Below are 16,269 nucleotides of genomic sequence, written 5' to 3' on the forward strand. Positions count from 1 at the left end.
GCGTTGCAGTGTCGATCGATGTTTCTGTGTTTGACACTTTTGTCTGACAGTTTGTTCAGCTGCTATGGCAGTAACGTTAGATGGACTCATGTGTTTTTAGTTTCACTGGTTTGTGCATTTGCTGATTAATTAATAAATGGGGAAAAAGGGATTCAATATCAATTTGGACGACACCGCGTTCACAAAAGAAAGAAGTCCGGTGGGTTTTCCCCCCTAATTATGATTATGTTGCTAGTGTGTTGTAGTGACTGCTACCTTTGAATTGAGAATGGAGGTTTCGAACCCCACAAAGCTTCATACATAAACTATCACCTATCAAACTAATCTGTGGGATCGAACCTGTAATGCATGTACTTTAAGTATCCAAACAACGTTAAACAGCTCTACTAAAAAAAAGTTAATAGAGACTATTATGTAAAGTGAGGTATGTCACCCTTACAGACTAAATCAATAAAATCACAAGCGCGATCTGCCAACTTCATGTGCAACTTTCCCACACTCTTTGCAAGTGTGCCCGTAACAAGGTGTTGATGACTCAAAACATATTTGAAGCATCACATTGCCCACCACAACAGGAACAGCCCAGCACATGAACTACTCTCGCCCTACACGTGCAAAACTTGCTAAATTGACAAAAAAAAATGTTTTAGTTAATCCAAAAATGACAATTATGTCGTTTACTCGCCCTTAATCCAAACCCATTACTGGAGAATCCCTTTTCTCTGTGGGTCATAAACGGTGGAAGAATATATTCGCTACTCTTGAAGCCCTACAAGGCCAAGTTTTTTTTCTTCTTTTATGTTTTCTCATCTGCAAATCAGTTAATTGGCATAAATCATTATCGGCATATATCAAACATCAAATACGCTTTTTGCCCTGTGCACACACACACACACAGAGAGAAAGAGTACTAACTTTATTAGGGATGGAAATTGTGTTTTGGGGTGAAAACAACGCCAAAACTGTGGGACAGTAATTTAAAAAATGTATATATATTTTCTTCATTGTTTGTATCATCATAGTTCTACACTTCTTTTTTAAACATGATATTTTCTAATGGAGTTTCTTGTTGCATATTTGAAAGTGAGTCATGGACAAGGCTAAAACAATAAAAATCTGGTGTTCAGTAAAGACATGGTAAAAAGTGTCCGAGACCCGTTTTAATGTGACCTTCATATAACAAAAAAGTTGTAAGTTGTAAGAAACCTTGACTAACATAACATCATAAGTGGATTTAAAAAAAAGAATGGTACAAAAGTGCATATGGCCGCTTAGATTCCATTAAAGCACTCAAGTGGCAGTGTTTCTTAAATGACTCGAGTAACCCAGTTCCTTTTGTTCACACAGGTGGCATCTTTATTTAAGGCCAAAGATGGTCAAGTAGAGACCTCATCTGCTCAGAGTGCTCCCCCAGCTTCTGGCCAACCACTGTCCTATGCAGAGTTTGTTGTTCAGAGCAAAAACAGGGCTCTTCAGGGAGCAGCCCATGGACAGACAATCAGAGCGCCTTGTTATCACTAGTTTTATTTTTGATTTCCCGGAAACAAAGTAGGAGCGATGCTGCAGGGCAAAGCAGTGTATACACAGCTGGTAGTGGATCAGTTAGTACGTCCTCCACAGCCTCTGGAAAACCTGAGGCTGAGCAGCAAGGACCAGAAAAAGTACCAACAGAAGATCAAACGAAAGAGGAAAGTCAGAGTTCGGAGAGTTGTATCATTCCTCCTCATCTCTTTGGATCTGGAAACAGTATTATTGTCAGTCCTCGACAGGTCTGTATACTGTATGTTCAATAAGGCAATGCTCAGTCATTTTACTTATCCATTTATAGAAATAAATAAACTGTACTTCTGAGAAATTCTCTGGTGTGAAGTAGCAGAATATAATAAATGGATTTCATGCATCCATGCAAATACGTGTCAGTATAAACATCCAAACATAATTCAAAATGTACTGACTGTAACTGTTAGTTGATTTGCACAATATAACATGCAAATGTAGAACATGATTATATAATATTATGTATTCTTCTGTCTATAGAGAGGCAACCCCATCCTAAAGTTTGTGAGAAATGTTCCTTGGGAGTTTGGAGAAATTGTGCCAGACTATGTTTTGGGGCGGACAACCTGTGCTCTTTTTCTTAGGTGGTTTTTGGTTTGGTATAGTACAGAGAAGATATATTACACTGGTTAGAAAATTAAATGATTTGTAATACTACAGTTGTCAGTGTTTTGTGCTGTATGCCCCTCTTAAAAAATAAATTCAAATCAAAATACCTATTCAAAATAGGAATCCAAATATATACAAAGGTAACCTTGAAGCTTCACCAATCATGTACATAAATATGGAACCAGTGCTGTTTTGCACATTTGAGGCCAATTCCAAATCAACTTATTGTTGGCTTTTAACGCAGTGAATCATGGAGGAAAGAAAGTATTAAGTTGATATTTGTATGATGTCAAAACCTGCCCCAGATTTGTATATTAAAAGTTATGAAGTATAGCAAGCTCTACTGCAACCTTTATCTGCTTACCACTTGAATGTGTATTTCAAATTGGTGTTTGTTATTAACTAATTGTTATTAAATTAGTTACTGAATGTCTATGCAGATATTTTAAATGCTAATAAACCGTAAATAATACTTTATTAATATTTAATGCAATTAAATATTGAGTGTTCAAATATAAAAACCTGGGTGCAAGCATGTGTATGTGCACTTAAAACTCAATTTGTAAGTGTAATGTGAGAATGAAATCCTCTCAGTCAGGTGTGAAACCACATCATCCTGTCTTTGCAAAGAAAATGAGTGAGAAGGTAGCAGACATGTTGTTGCTGACAATCATGATTGGTATGAAAACAATACATCGTAGATAATGTAGAATCAATTGAGAAATGTAAATTAACAAAAGCATTTTGCTTGTGGCTTGTTTCTGTGTATAATAATGTAATTTAATGTATATTGATGTTCATGTCCCATTTCTCTCTACCCCATTTTTCAGAAAGACCCTCATCATGCACTGAAAGAGCTTGCTCGAATATGCATCATGGCTGACTGTACCCTCATTTTGGCCTGGAGGTAAGGGGATGGTTCAAAATAATCAAGCGGAAGGGGAATTCCCTTAGTGGCTTGTGGAAATATAAGGTGTTAAAGTTACAACTCTGTTAGTTTTTAGTGCTTCAATTTTAGTTTCTTTAACTAAACATATCAGTTTGTGTGTAAGTCCTGAAGAAGCAGGCCGTTACCTTGAGACATATAAATCCTACGAGAAGAAACCTGCAGATGTTCTGAAAGAACAAGTGGAGAAAAATTACCGGTCCCAGGTTAGAGCACAAAAACCTATTAATAAATCTAAAATAATTATGTTTGGTTCATTTCATTGCACTGATGTCATTATTCTTATAAAACATTCCTGATCATTTATTGTCATTTTTAATACTTTATTTTTGTTTGACAGGTTACAGATTGTTTAACCACAGTAAAGTCTGTCAATAAGACAGATGCCATGACTCTTCTGTCTACGTTTTCTGTAAGGAATGCTTTTCCTTTATATGTTGCACATTTAGTGTTTTACTTACACTACTGTTCAAATGTTTGAGGTCAGTAAGATTTTTTGAAAGAAATTATTTTTTATTCAGCAAGGGCACATTTAATTAATCAGAAGTGACAGTAATGACTTTGACATTGTTACATAAAATCTCGTTGTTCAAATAATTGCTGTGTTTTAAACTATGTATTCATCAAATAATCTTGAAAAAATGACATTTTCCAGAGTTTCCACAAAGATATTAAGTACCACAACTGTTTTCAACATTGATAATAAGAATTGTTACTTGGGACAAAATGATTGATTTTTGTCATGTGCCACTTGAAGTAATGGCTGCTGAAAATTCAGCTTTGCAATCACAGGAATAAATTACATTTTAAACTATATTAAAATAGAAAATGGTTATTTTAAACTCACATTTTTGATCAAATAATTATGTAGACTTGGTGAGCTTAAAAGGCTTCTTTCCAATCAATCAATCAATCAATCAATCAATATTACCAACCTTAAACTTTTAAAATTTCATCAAAAAAGCCCATTGCCAATAAACTTGAAAAACTTGTATGTTCTTTTATGTTGATGCCATTTATCTCTTCAGTCTTTGGAGGGCATCATTAAGGCATCTAAGGAAGAACTAGTTTTGTGTCCTGGACTTGGTCCACAAAAGGTGTGTAGAGACACTTTGTTATGTTTTGAGCAGTTGATTTTACAGTGGGGAAAATTTGATCCCCTGCTGATTTTGTAAGTTTGCCCACTTACAAAGAAATGAAGGGTCTGTAATTTTTATGGTAGGTTTATTTTAACGTATAGAGACAGAATACCAACCAAAAAAATCCAGAAAACACATTATTTAAAGGTTAGAAATTGATTTGCATTTCAGAGAGTGAAATAAGTATTTGATCCCCAAGCAAAACATGACTTAGTACTTGGTGCAGAAACCCTTGTTGGCAAGCACAGAGGTAAGACGTTTCTTGTAGTTGGTCACCAGGTTTGCACACATCTCAGGAGGGATTTTGTTCCACTCTTCTTTACAGATCCTCTCTATATCCTTAAGGTTTCTTGGCTGTCGTTTGGCAACTCAAAGTTTCGGCTCCCTCCACAGATTTTCTATAGGATTGAGGTCTGGAGACCTAGGCCACTCCATGACCTTAATATGCTTCTTCTTGAGCCACTCGTTTGTTGACAATGTTTCGGGTCATTGTCATGCTGGAAGACCCATCCATGACCCATCTTCAGTGTTCTGGCTGAGGGAAGAAGGTTCTCGTCCAAGATTTTACAGTACATGACCCCGTCCATTTGCCCCTCAATGCGGTGAATTCGTCCTGTACCCTTAGCAGAAAAACAGCCCCAAAGCATAATGTTTCCACCTCCGTGCTTGACTGTAGGGATGGTGTTCTTGGGGTCATAGTCAGCATTTCTCTCTCTCCAAACATGGTGAATCGAGTTATTGCCAAAGAGCTCAATTTTGGTCTCATCTGACCACAGCACTTTCTCCCAAGCCGTCTCTGAATCATTTAGATGTTCATTGGCAAACTTTAAACGGACCTGTGCATGTGCTTTCTTGAGCAGGGGGACCTTGTGGGTGCTGCATGATTTCAGTCCATTGTGGCGTAGTGTGTTACCAATGTTTTGCTTGGTGACTGGTCTTAACTGCCTTAAGATCATTAACAAGCTCCTCCCGTGTAGTTCGGGGCTGATCCCTCACCTTTCTTATGATCATGATCTTGCACAGAGCTCCAGACCGAGGCCGATTGATTGTTATTTTGTATTTCTTCCATTTCCGAATAATCACCAACAGTTGTCTCCTTCTCACCAAGCTTCTTGCTGATGGTCTTGTAGCCCATTCTAGCCTTGTGCAGATCTAAATCTTGTCTCTGACATCCTTTGACAGCTCTTTGGTCTTGCCAATGGTGGTGGGAGAGGTTGGAATGGAAGATACAGATTGTGTGGACAGATGTCTTATACACCTAACGAGCTGACATTAGGAGTAACTTCTTAAAGTGACAGGACTAATCTGAGTTCCACATGGGCACATAACCAGTCTGTGGGAGACAGAATTCTTGCTGGATGGTAGGGGATCAAATACTTATTTCACTCACTGAAATGCACATCAATTTCTAACCTTTATATAATGTGTTTTTTCTGGATTTTTTGGTTGATATTCTGTCTCCATCTGTTAAAATAAACCTACCATAAAAATTACAGATGTGGGCAAACTTTGTAAGTGGGCAAACTTACAAAATCAGCAGGGGATCAAATAAAGATTTTCCCACTGTATCCCAAAGGTATTTTCCTTTCCTGTTTGTGGTTCATTTAGGCAAGAAGGCTTTATGATGTACTGCATCAGCCGCATCAGCCCCCCAAAAAGAAGGAAAGCTGATAAAGCCAAACTGCTTTTCATAAAATCACCAACTGTCTTCAAACAGAGTGCCTACAATAAGGATCTGGGGCCATATAGCACATGGTCGTCTGGAGGCTTCAGGCTCTTTGGCCTATGATGATCTCGGCCTGTAATTGGGGCATAAACAGTCATAAATGCAGTGGTTTAATTAATTTTTGTATAAAGTGTAACCTGCTTTTGTAATTCTGTAAATTCAATCTGACTTAGTAGAATGAGGCAAGATTAAACTTTTTGTGAAAATAACATCATTTTTTATGTGCGTTTACGAAAAATTCAATAAATTTGAATAATATTTTCCAGTAATTGTATGTTATGTTGTTGTTTTAGAGTGGGTGGGGATATTCTATTATAACGCCATGATTCGTACTGCAACTGAAACAAAATCCGTAGAAACCACTTGTCATATAATAAAAAAAGGGTGGAAACTTAAGAACAGACTCAAATGATATGTCGGAATTAGACTATATGGGCAAACTGACTCCGAGTATGAATGTGTTTCTGGGCCAAAAGTGTATGGCCATCACAAATGCCACAGAAAATCTCACAACTAACTGACTGGCACAAAACAAGTAACAAGCCAGGTGAGAGGTTTTATACTACAGACAGTGATCATTAGAATCTTCTTCTCTAATTTAAATCTAGTGCATTCATTTAGAAGTTATATGGTTCATATAGTTCTTAAAGAGATAATCCAACCAAATAAATTTAAAATTCTGTCATCGTTTACTTAACCTTAAGTTGTTTCAAACCTGCATGACTTTCCTCTGTGGGAAATAAAGGTGATATTTATTTGGTCTATATAATGGAAGTCAATGGTCACCAAACTGTTTGGTTACCAACACTCCTCAAAATATCTTCTTTTGTGTTTTACAGAAGAAAGCAAGTAATGCAGGTTTGGAATGATATGTTTGAGTAAATGATGACTGAATTTTTTGGGTGGACTCTCCCTTTAATTTTTCCTGAGAACTCGCATTGTTAATAATTCATGCGAGTCAGATTTTCCCCTACACCTTTCCGTTGTGCACTTTCATGTGTGGCAGAGGCTATATAGGTGAGAGTAGTCTCTGACCTACATACTTTGTCACATATAAAAGTAGACCCCACTGAGGCTTAAATCCTGTTCATGTTCCAGTCCTGCATCAGCACAGTCGTACATCATGCTGCTCAGTGTCTGTCTTCTCCTGTATGTCTTTTCTCTGTCTGGTAAGACGTTTACATATTACATCAATAAGGACGATTCTGTTGGGAGGGAATGTTTTAATTGAATACAATTAATTTACAAGACATATTTCTGTATGTACAGTATACACATTTTTTGTATCAATGGCTTGCAAGCAGTTTCAGTGATTTATTTATTAAAATATATTAATAATAATTAGCTGGTATGTACTGTACCCATGTTTTAACTATATTTGCCATGACAACCTCTAGTATCATGATCACAGGAGGGTTAGAAAGTGGTATTGTAGGTGGCAAAGAGGTAAAACCTCATTCCAGACCATACATGGCATCTCTCCAGTATAGAAGACAACATACATGTGGAGGAATGCTGATTAGGGATGATTATGTGCTGACTTCAGGTCACTGTTTGAAGTGAGTATGTACAATTTGAACATATACATTTTTTTTATAAACAATGTACTAACATGATGCTCTGCGGTTATCACCACTTAAAATAATCTCAACATTAAATGTTTTCACAGCAAGAACTTAGAAGTTGTTCTGGGAGCACACAATATTAGTCAGAACGAGGACAGCCAGCAGACTATCCAAGTAGACAAGTACATCAGACATCCTAAGTATGAGAACGGTCGCTTTATCTATGATATCATGTGGGGATCAAATACTTATTTCACTCACTGAAATGCACATCAATTTCTAACCTTTATATAATGTGTTTTTTCTGGATTTTTTGGTTGATATTCTGTCTCCATCTGTTAAAATAAACCTACCATAAAAATTACAGATGTGGGCAAACTTACAAAATCAGCAGGGGATCAAATAAATATTTTCTCCACTGTATATGTAGCATCTGATATCAGTTTACATATGTTACATAGTTTTACATATATTGTTTTTGCACACAAATTTTAACAATAAGTGCACTTGACATTTTAACTTGTCCAAAGGTATGTGTCTTTATTTCCTTTCCTGTTTGTGGTTCATTTAGGCAAGAAGGCTTTATGATGTACTGCATCAGCCCCTCATAAAGACCAAAAAGAAGGAAAGCTGATAAAGCCAAACTGCTTTTCATAAAATCACCAACTGTCTTCAAACAGAGTGCCTACAATAAGGATCTGGGGCCATATAGCACATGGTCGTCTGGAGGCTTCAGGCTCTTTGGCCTATGATGATCTCGGCCTGTAATTGGGGCATAAACAGTCATAAATGCAGTGGTTTAATTAATTTTTGTATAAAGTGTAACCTGCTTTTGTAATTCTGTAAATTCAATCTGACTTAGTAGAATGAGGCAAGATTAAACTTTTTGTGAAAATAACATCATTTTTTATGTGCGTTTACGAAAAATTCAATAAATTTGAATAATATTTTCCAGTAATTGTATGTTATGTTGTTGTTTTAGAGTGGGTGGGGATATTCTATTATAACGCCATGATTCGTACTGCAACTGAAACAAAATCCGTAGAAACCACTTGTCATATAATAAAAAAAGGGTGGAAACTTAAGAACAGACTCAAATGATATGTCGGAATTAGACTATATGGGCAAACTGACTCCGAGTATGAATGTGTTTCTGGGCCAAAAGTGTATGGCCATCACAAATGCCACAGAAAATCTCACAACTAACTGACTGGCACAAAACAAGTAACAAGCCAGGTGAGAGGTTTTATACTACAGACAGTGATCATTAGAATCTTCTTCTCTAATTTAAATCTAGTGCATTCATTTAGAAGTTATATGGTTCATATAGTTCTTAAAGAGATAATCCAACCAAATAAATTTAAAATTCTGTCATCGTTTACTTAACCTTAAGTTGTTTCAAACCTGCATGACTTTCCTCTGTGGGAAATAAAGGTGATATTTATTTGGTCTATATAATGGAAGTCAATGGTCACCAAACTGTTTGGTTACCAACACTCCTCAAAATATCTTCTTTTGTGTTTTACAGAAGAAAGCAAGTAATGCAGGTTTGGAATGATATGTTTGAGTAAATGATGACAGAATTTTTTGGGTGGACTCTCCCTTTAATTTTTCCTGAGAACTCGCATTGTTAATAATTCATGCGAGTCAGATTTTCCCCTACACCTTTCCGTTGTGCACTTTCATGTGTGGCAGAGGCTATATAGGTGAGAGTAGTCTCTGACCTACATACTTTGTCACATATAAAAGTAGACCCCACTGAGGCTTAAATCCTGTTCATGTTCCAGTCCTGCATCAGCACAGTCGTACATCATGCTGCTCAGTGTCTGTCTTCTCCTGTATGTCTTTTCTCTGTCTGGTAAGACGTTTACATATTACATCAATAAGGACGATTCTGTTGGGAGGGAATGTTTTAATTGAATACAATTAATTTACAAGACATATTTCTGTATGTACAGTATACACATTTTTTGTATCAATGGCTTGCAAGCAGTTTCAGTGATTTATTTATTAAAATATATTAATAATAATTAGCTGGTATGTACTGTACCCATGTTTTAACTATATTTGCCATGACAACCTCTAGTATCATGATCACAGGAGGGTTAGAAAGTGGTATTGTAGGTGGCAAAGAGGTAAAACCTCATTCCAGACCATACATGGCATCTCTCCAGTATAGAAGACAACATACATGTGGAGGAATGCTGATTAGGGATGATTATGTGCTGACTTCAGGTCACTGTTTGAAGTGAGTATGTACAATTTGAACATATACATTTTTTTTATAAACAATGTACTAACATGATGCTCTGCGGTTATCACCACTTAAAATAATCTCAACATTAAATGTTTTCACAGCAAGAACTTAGAAGTTGTTCTGGGAGCACACAATATTAGTCAGAACGAGGACAGCCAGCAGACTATCCAAGTAGACAAGTACATCAGACATCCTAAGTATGAGAACGGTCGCTTTATCTATGATATCATGTTACTAAAGGTATTATTGGTGCTCAAATTGGGTGGATCTTTTTTTTCTTCCACAAAACTCTTAGAAGGTATTGACTGACTAATATGTTACAGTTGAAGACCAAAGCTGTGCGAAATGAGTTTGTGGATTTCATTGAGCTCCCTAAGAACAATAAGAATATGCCTGCCCATGTGGAATGCTCCATTGCTGGCTGGGGCATGACAAAACCTGGAGGAAGAGTATCGGATGCTCTGCAGGAAGTCGGCCTCAAACTGCAGTTCAGCTTTGAATGCAAAAACAAGTGGAAGGACCATTTCAACTCTGAGAAAATGATCTGTAGTCTCTCGGATGGGAAAAGGGCGTTCTGTCAGGTACTGCAACATTACTTTCGATAATTAACAAAAGGTTTATGTCATCTGATATTTCACATAGTGGCAGACTACATTTGAAGTCTTTCATTTGTTTCTTTAGGGTGATTCTGGCAGTCCTCTTTTTTGTGACTCTAAACTTAAAGGAATGGCTGCATACACATATACTGATGACTGTACATCCAAGAAGTACCCCGAAGTCTACATGAAAATATCTGCCTTCCTTCCGTGGATTAAAAAAAATATTAAGTGATTGAAATAGCATCATTTATGCATGTAAATGATCTATCATGTGTATAATTGAAGCCTAACAAGCTCTATTACTAATTCTTGGCTACTCCCGAGCTACCATTTCCATATGGAATGTCATAAAAATGGTTAAAAATTGACATTTTTTAAAATCTTTTTTGTCTATTGCTTCCAATGCTGTGTTCAGGAAGAACAAATGAGGCCACTAAGCTCCTGTATGATATAACCTACTTTTATTGGACTAGCCTTCTTAAATTGCATTTAAAAAAAAGCAACAAAAAGACAAACAGGTTAAAGTGCAATAAATAAATCTTGTACAATCCTAAAACAAAAATAAAATCAGCTGTAGAACTTTTGTATATGGGACTGTACCTCACAATATTTATTCTTGATGTTGAAAGGTATAGATTATCATACCATTACATATAAAATGTTATGAAATGGCAAAGATACTACCATCTGTGACTGCAAAAATGAAGATGTCCATACAAAAGTAAAGAACAAATGTCATGACCTTTATTTTAAGGTTTAGCAAAATCACTCACTTCTTGTATGTTATAGATGCCCCCCACCCACCACCTTTTCCACAGATTTTTATGTTTGCTATAAGCAATGTCCAGTCAAATAAAAATTGGCTGCAAATACAATATGTACATTGATCAGTCTGTGTTTGATCTCTATAGGACACTAAAACTTCATCCCAACCTTTTTTTTTTTGGATAAACACTAGATTTAGAATTAAGGACTTTTTAAAGTCCTGTTTTATTTCTTTTCTGATAACCTTAACTGGGAATAGTATTTCAGTACTCTTTGTTCCTGTGACTCGATTGTTTGTTGGATAATGGCTACTTGTTATTTTGTACACAGTTTGTGGTTTGAGGTAAGAGGGGGAGGAGTTACACCTATAGTGAGGGGTAAAGAGTGGTTTTTTTGCAGTATACTCACACTTAATGCTTGTTGAACCATGGTTCTTTATTCTTTTCTTCTTCTCCTTGTTATCTCTATGGCTGGTAAGATATCATTCATTACATTTTTTCCAGAATTTGTTTTGTGCCTCATTTTATTTATTTATTTAGAAAAAAAATGTTGGAAAACTATTAAATATTTAAAGCTAATATATAATTTAAATAGCCTGGTAATAGTGCAAGTTATTCATGTTTTTATCATAGGTGGGATGGAGAGTGGTATTATTGGAGGAAAAGAGGCTAAACCTCATTCTAGGCCTTACATGGCATCTATTCAGTACATAAATCATCACACATGTGGAGGAATGCTGATCAGACAGGATTATGTACTGACAGCAGCCCACTGTTTGAAGTGAGTAGGTCTCTGGCTGCATTATTTATGATGCTTTTCAAAAAGGACTATGGTAGCATCAAGACTTTTAGTTTATCTGTAAATTTGTGCTTTAGTTATTCAAATACTTTACAACTAAAATAACTAGGGCACGACAATGGTTAAACTGATAATCACGATTATTTTGATTAAAATTATAATCACGATTATTCTATCAAAAGGGTAAATGCAATAACATTTCATGTGTCCTTTAACCAACCTCCACTGACTACATATACAGTACTACTTATACTGCCTGCGTCCCAATGTGCATACTATCCATCCTAAATAGTATGTGACATTAGTAATTTTCCATAGGCTGCTATTTAGGGCAGATAGGGTGGATAGTATGCACATTGGGACGCAAGGACTGACTTCATTTACCCATCATATCATCAGCGCATGTTCCGCCATCATTGAGCGCGCACACGGGGTTGCCAGATTGCACAGATTAAGTAAAACCTCGGGCAGAAACAAGTGTATCCTTAAAGGAGAAAGCTCTTCACATCTGGCAACCACAAGCAACGCTAGTGAAGACTTGTTAGCAATAGACTTGTTCGGCATTGCTGGGAACGCCCACAAAACGTCATAACCGTTTATGCCGTGGGGGAAAACAAACCATTCGAATTAACGCGCGGAGACCTTGTTAGGTGCTTGATCTTTACTTTTTGTGATGATTTCGATTGATTTTTGCTTGGTGCAATGTCGAAAAGTTGCTGTGTGGCGTTCTGTACCTCTAATAAGTTTAAAAAAAAAACCTGATCTGACGATGATCTGTCGTTAGTCCCGTCCTCCTGCACCGCAACCCAGTTCTGATGGGGCTTACAGTAACCCTCCTTCGCATCGCAATCAAATACATCTCCCTGATATTTTGTGATGTCATAATCTATTAAAACATTTATTTCATATTATTATACACAATCCCTTACGAAAATTAGCAATGGTATTACTATAGTAAAAATATAATAGGCTAACCATGTTTTTTTTTGGCATTTTTATTACCAATTGTAGCCACAGTTTTACTACAAATACCATGGTTAGTGTAGCAAAACATGTGTCTCTTGCTCAATTAGGTAACAAAAAATGTCGGGAAACGACACCTCTGGCCATTCCGTTGGGTCGTTTGTCTAGTCACATATATCGTACGGACAGTCCGACCCAATAAGGCTCAGTTTTTATGCGTATGTTGCTCTGTCGAGCGGCAGAAATGATTTTATGTAGGCCATTCTGAGTCAACACCATGCTTTTCCAATGAGGGGGAAAGGACTGTTTTCCCCCACGCCGACTCTGCCCACACAGCTATGACGTGATACCGATCAAGTCTTAAAGGGTTCCTATTATGCTTTTTCACTTTTTCAACTTTAGTTAGTCTGTAATATGCGGCAGAAATGATTTTATGTAGGCCATTCTGAGTCAACATGCTTTTCCAATGAGGGGGAACGGACTGTTTTCCCCCACGCCGACTCCGCTCACACAGCTATGACGCGACACCGATCAAGTCTATGCAAGATAACGCAAATGCCAAGTTAAAAACACGTTTTCTGTCTAATTAACGAGCCGGCCAATATCGTGACGATTGTTTTTAATTAATCGAGAAAGGTGGATATCGTTATCGAGATTAAAATACGATTAATCGTGCAGCCCTAAAAATAACTTAATAACAGTTTTTGATTTTTTTCCGTAGTGACAATGTCTACTTTTATCAGGACCACTTTGAGGTTGTTCTGGGAGCACACAACATTACCAAGGTGGAAAAGAGCCAGCAGAGAATCCCAGTGATGAAATTCATCCAACATCCTATGTTTAAACAGAACAAGGAAGAGGACTACAGCTATGATATCATGTTACTAAAGGTATTTTCACCTTCACCTACTGTCACTCTTTTATGCACTTTGCTCTCTATAAATTATTTTGCTATTTGCAGCTGAAGAACAAAGCCAAGCTGAATAAGTTTGTGAAAGTTATGCCTCTTCCTAAGAAAAATGGGAAAACACCAGCTAATGTTAAATGCTACATTGCTGGTTGGGGGTTGAAAACACCAAAAGGAGAACAGGCATCAGATGTGATGCAGGAGGTCAAGCTTAAACTGCAGTTCAGCTTTGAATGTAAAAACAAGTGGCAGCATTACTTCAACTCTGAGAGAATGATCTGCAGTGTTTCAGATGGGAAGCATGCATTTTGTTCGGTATTTCTATATTATATTATATTATATTATATTGTATTATATTATATTGTGTTATATTATATTAATGTATTTCTCTATCCATCTTATTCACTAGGGGGATTCAGGAAGTCCTCTTATCTGCAATACTAAACCACAAGGAATTGCTTCATATACCTTTAATGGTGACTGTACAAATAAATCATATCCTCAAGTTTATGTAAAAACCTCCTATTTCCTCCCCTGGATTAAAAAGAACATTGGTTAAAATTAAACAAACAAATAAATAAATAATTGACATCTTGGTCTGTATTATCGAAAATTGATTCATTCGTTGACAACAAACTATTACACTTGTGAATATGTAAAGCTGATTCTATTCATTTAAAGTCCGCGTGAACTGGAAGTTGCGACCGACTTTTACTTCCGTATTGTGACGTACTTCCGAGAGAAACGGAATATTGAATGAAGAAAACAGAGGGCGTGGCTTGTTTTTTTCTACTGCGAACTGATTGGATGTAGTAAAGTAGGCGGTTCATTCAGAAATGGAGGCAGATTTGAACGCAAGTTTGCAGTCAGTTGTTGAGGACTATTCACCACCTGACACACCGCCAGCAGTCTCGTTCCAGCGAGAAGAATTTAGTTTGGAGCAGTCGGAGGAGGAAGATGAGGAGCAGGAGCACACAGGGGACCATTTTGTCACAGGAATCAGGCCCTATATGTTTGAGCCATTAACGTCGGAGAGTACCAACGGTCACCTGGACGTGGAGCAGGTTCACCCTCAAGCACATCTGGATGTCTCCCAATGGTAACGCTATATTATATTAAATTAACCGGTGTTTAATTACATTTTAATAGGATATAGAATAGAATAGTTGCTTAGAACTGTCTAATACTGTTTAGCTGGCAGATAACTTATTTAGTGACAACCACTAATGACTTGCTTCCCATGATCAATCAGCAACTTTAATTTATCAAGTTAAACTGTCTTAACATCACTATAGTTGTGTCCGAAACCACTTCCTATCCACTATATAGTAGTGAGGGGAAACCGAGGGTCATGTGAAGCGCCAATTTTTTTCAAACCAGCTGTCCCAACCTTCCGATACTGCATGACGTTCGAAGCTTCAAACGTCATCAATCACGTGGTATTGTCATTTCGATACAAGCATCGGCACAGTGTGTAATACAATAGTGCTTTGAAAACGTGACAGAGGCTACGAGCAGCCTGTACAAGTCACATACTCAGCGAAGATAAAATACACAATTCCCACAACCAATAGCGACGCTTGTTAGGCAGGCTCACAGCTGATATATCATCCTGAACGCACACTTGCAGAGCGCTCTGTTGATGGGCCTGAGATCTAGAATCGGGCGGAGTCCTCCATCTCTCTTTGGCACCACAAAATGGCGGTTGTAAAACCCGCTCTCCAGCTCACTCGGAGGGACTCGTTCTATCGCTCCTTTTTTGAGCAGGTTGCATACCTCTTGTCTCAGAACCAGGGCATTTCGAGGCAATGTTAGAGACTTCACCATGCCGTTGAAAAGGGGTAGTCTGCGTCTGACTACATTGACTGAGTGAGGAGGAAAGAGCTCTTTGTGCACATGTATGCATTTTTTATGCATCATACACACACACATCAAACAAAAATTTGAACAATTTTGAGACCTGGGCCGATCGCGTAGGCTATTCTTCCCTCCTCTCCGGGCTGTCAGGACGACGGCTTGGCAGCTGACGGTGGGCGGGAGTCACGGCGCGGGCTCCTCTGCTTGCCGTGGCGCCTCTTCCCTGGTCCCTTTACACTTTTCTCCGCACATCCGGCTCCTGGCAGCAGCGGAGTTGCATCAGGTGACTCCTCGCCTTCGCTCGCTTTTCCAAGCAGGGGCATCAGGTGACTCCTCGCCTTCGCGCACTTTTCCATGCAGTGGCATCAGGTGACTCCTTGCCGCTTTACTGCTGGTGAGTGGGTAAGCGACTGAAGCGCTTGTCGCTGCACTGAAGCGGGGGCTGCATATCGCCCTGAATGAGTGAGAGAGCGGAGTCCTCTACACACGGCAGCCGCTGATGTGGGGCTGGTATCATGTGAATGAGAGAGCAGTGTCTTCCAAACACGGCAGCCGCTGATGAGGGGCTGGTATCGTGTGAA

General features: G+C 37.9%; 3 protein-coding genes across 3 annotated transcripts; all 3 read left to right on the forward strand.

Moving 5' to 3' along the window:
- Positions 1-1,544: 1,544 nt before the first annotated feature.
- Positions 1,545-8,412, forward strand: LOC107731738 (DNA excision repair protein ERCC-1-like; the record flags this gene model as incomplete). The annotated part of the gene is made up of 6 exons (XM_016542897.1): positions 1,545-1,769; positions 2,997-3,073; positions 3,219-3,318; positions 3,453-3,524; positions 4,141-4,209; positions 8,114-8,412. Coding segments are annotated over 6 exons (606 nt in total), but the record flags the coding sequence as incomplete, so codon positions are not given.
- LOC107731739 (granzyme B(G,H)-like) lies at positions 8,409-10,677 on the forward strand. Its single transcript, XM_016542898.1, has 6 exons — positions 8,409-8,413; positions 9,330-9,400; positions 9,643-9,790; positions 9,901-10,039; positions 10,123-10,380; positions 10,481-10,677. Exons 1-6 carry the CDS (start codon positions 8,409-8,411, stop codon positions 10,628-10,630), a joined length of 771 nt encoding a protein of 256 aa, XP_016398384.1. The 3' UTR covers positions 10,631-10,677.
- A 902-nt stretch (positions 10,678-11,579) lies between these two features.
- Positions 11,580-14,390, forward strand: LOC107731741 (granzyme B-like). Its single transcript, XM_016542899.1, has 5 exons — positions 11,580-11,636; positions 11,796-11,943; positions 13,646-13,814; positions 13,886-14,146; positions 14,241-14,390. Exons 1-5 carry the CDS (start codon positions 11,591-11,593, stop codon positions 14,388-14,390), a joined length of 774 nt encoding a protein of 257 aa, XP_016398385.1. The 5' UTR covers positions 11,580-11,590.
- Positions 14,391-16,269: the final 1,879 nt, after the last annotated feature.

This window comes from Sinocyclocheilus rhinocerous, unplaced genomic scaffold, assembly GCF_001515625.1.
Source record: "Sinocyclocheilus rhinocerous isolate Xijiao unplaced genomic scaffold, SAMN03320098_v1.1 scaffold2083, whole genome shotgun sequence".
NCBI classification, from domain to species: Eukaryota; Metazoa; Chordata; class Actinopteri; order Cypriniformes; family Cyprinidae; genus Sinocyclocheilus; species Sinocyclocheilus rhinocerous.

What these genes read in the sequence shown, in the direction of transcription:
- LOC107731741 (XM_016542899.1), top strand. Translation starts at nt 11,591, where the DNA reads ATGGTTCTTTATTCTTTTCTTCTTCTCCTTGTTATCTCTATGGCTG. An exon ending in CCTTGTTATCTCTATGGCTG is followed by an intron (nt 11,637 to 11,795) that starts GTAAGATATCAT and finishes TTTTTATCATAG; the next exon opens with GTGGGATGGAGAGTGGTATT. An exon ending in GGAAGCATGCATTTTGTTCG is followed by an intron (nt 14,147 to 14,240) that starts GTATTTCTATAT and finishes CTTATTCACTAG; the next exon opens with GGGGATTCAGGAAGTCCTCT.
- LOC107731739 (XM_016542898.1), top strand. An exon ending in GTATGTCTTTTCTCTGTCTG is followed by an intron (nt 9,401 to 9,642) that starts GTAAGACGTTTA and finishes TCATGATCACAG; the next exon opens with GAGGGTTAGAAAGTGGTATT. An exon ending in ACTTCAGGTCACTGTTTGAA is followed by an intron (nt 9,791 to 9,900) that starts GTGAGTATGTAC and finishes ATGTTTTCACAG; the next exon opens with CAAGAACTTAGAAGTTGTTC.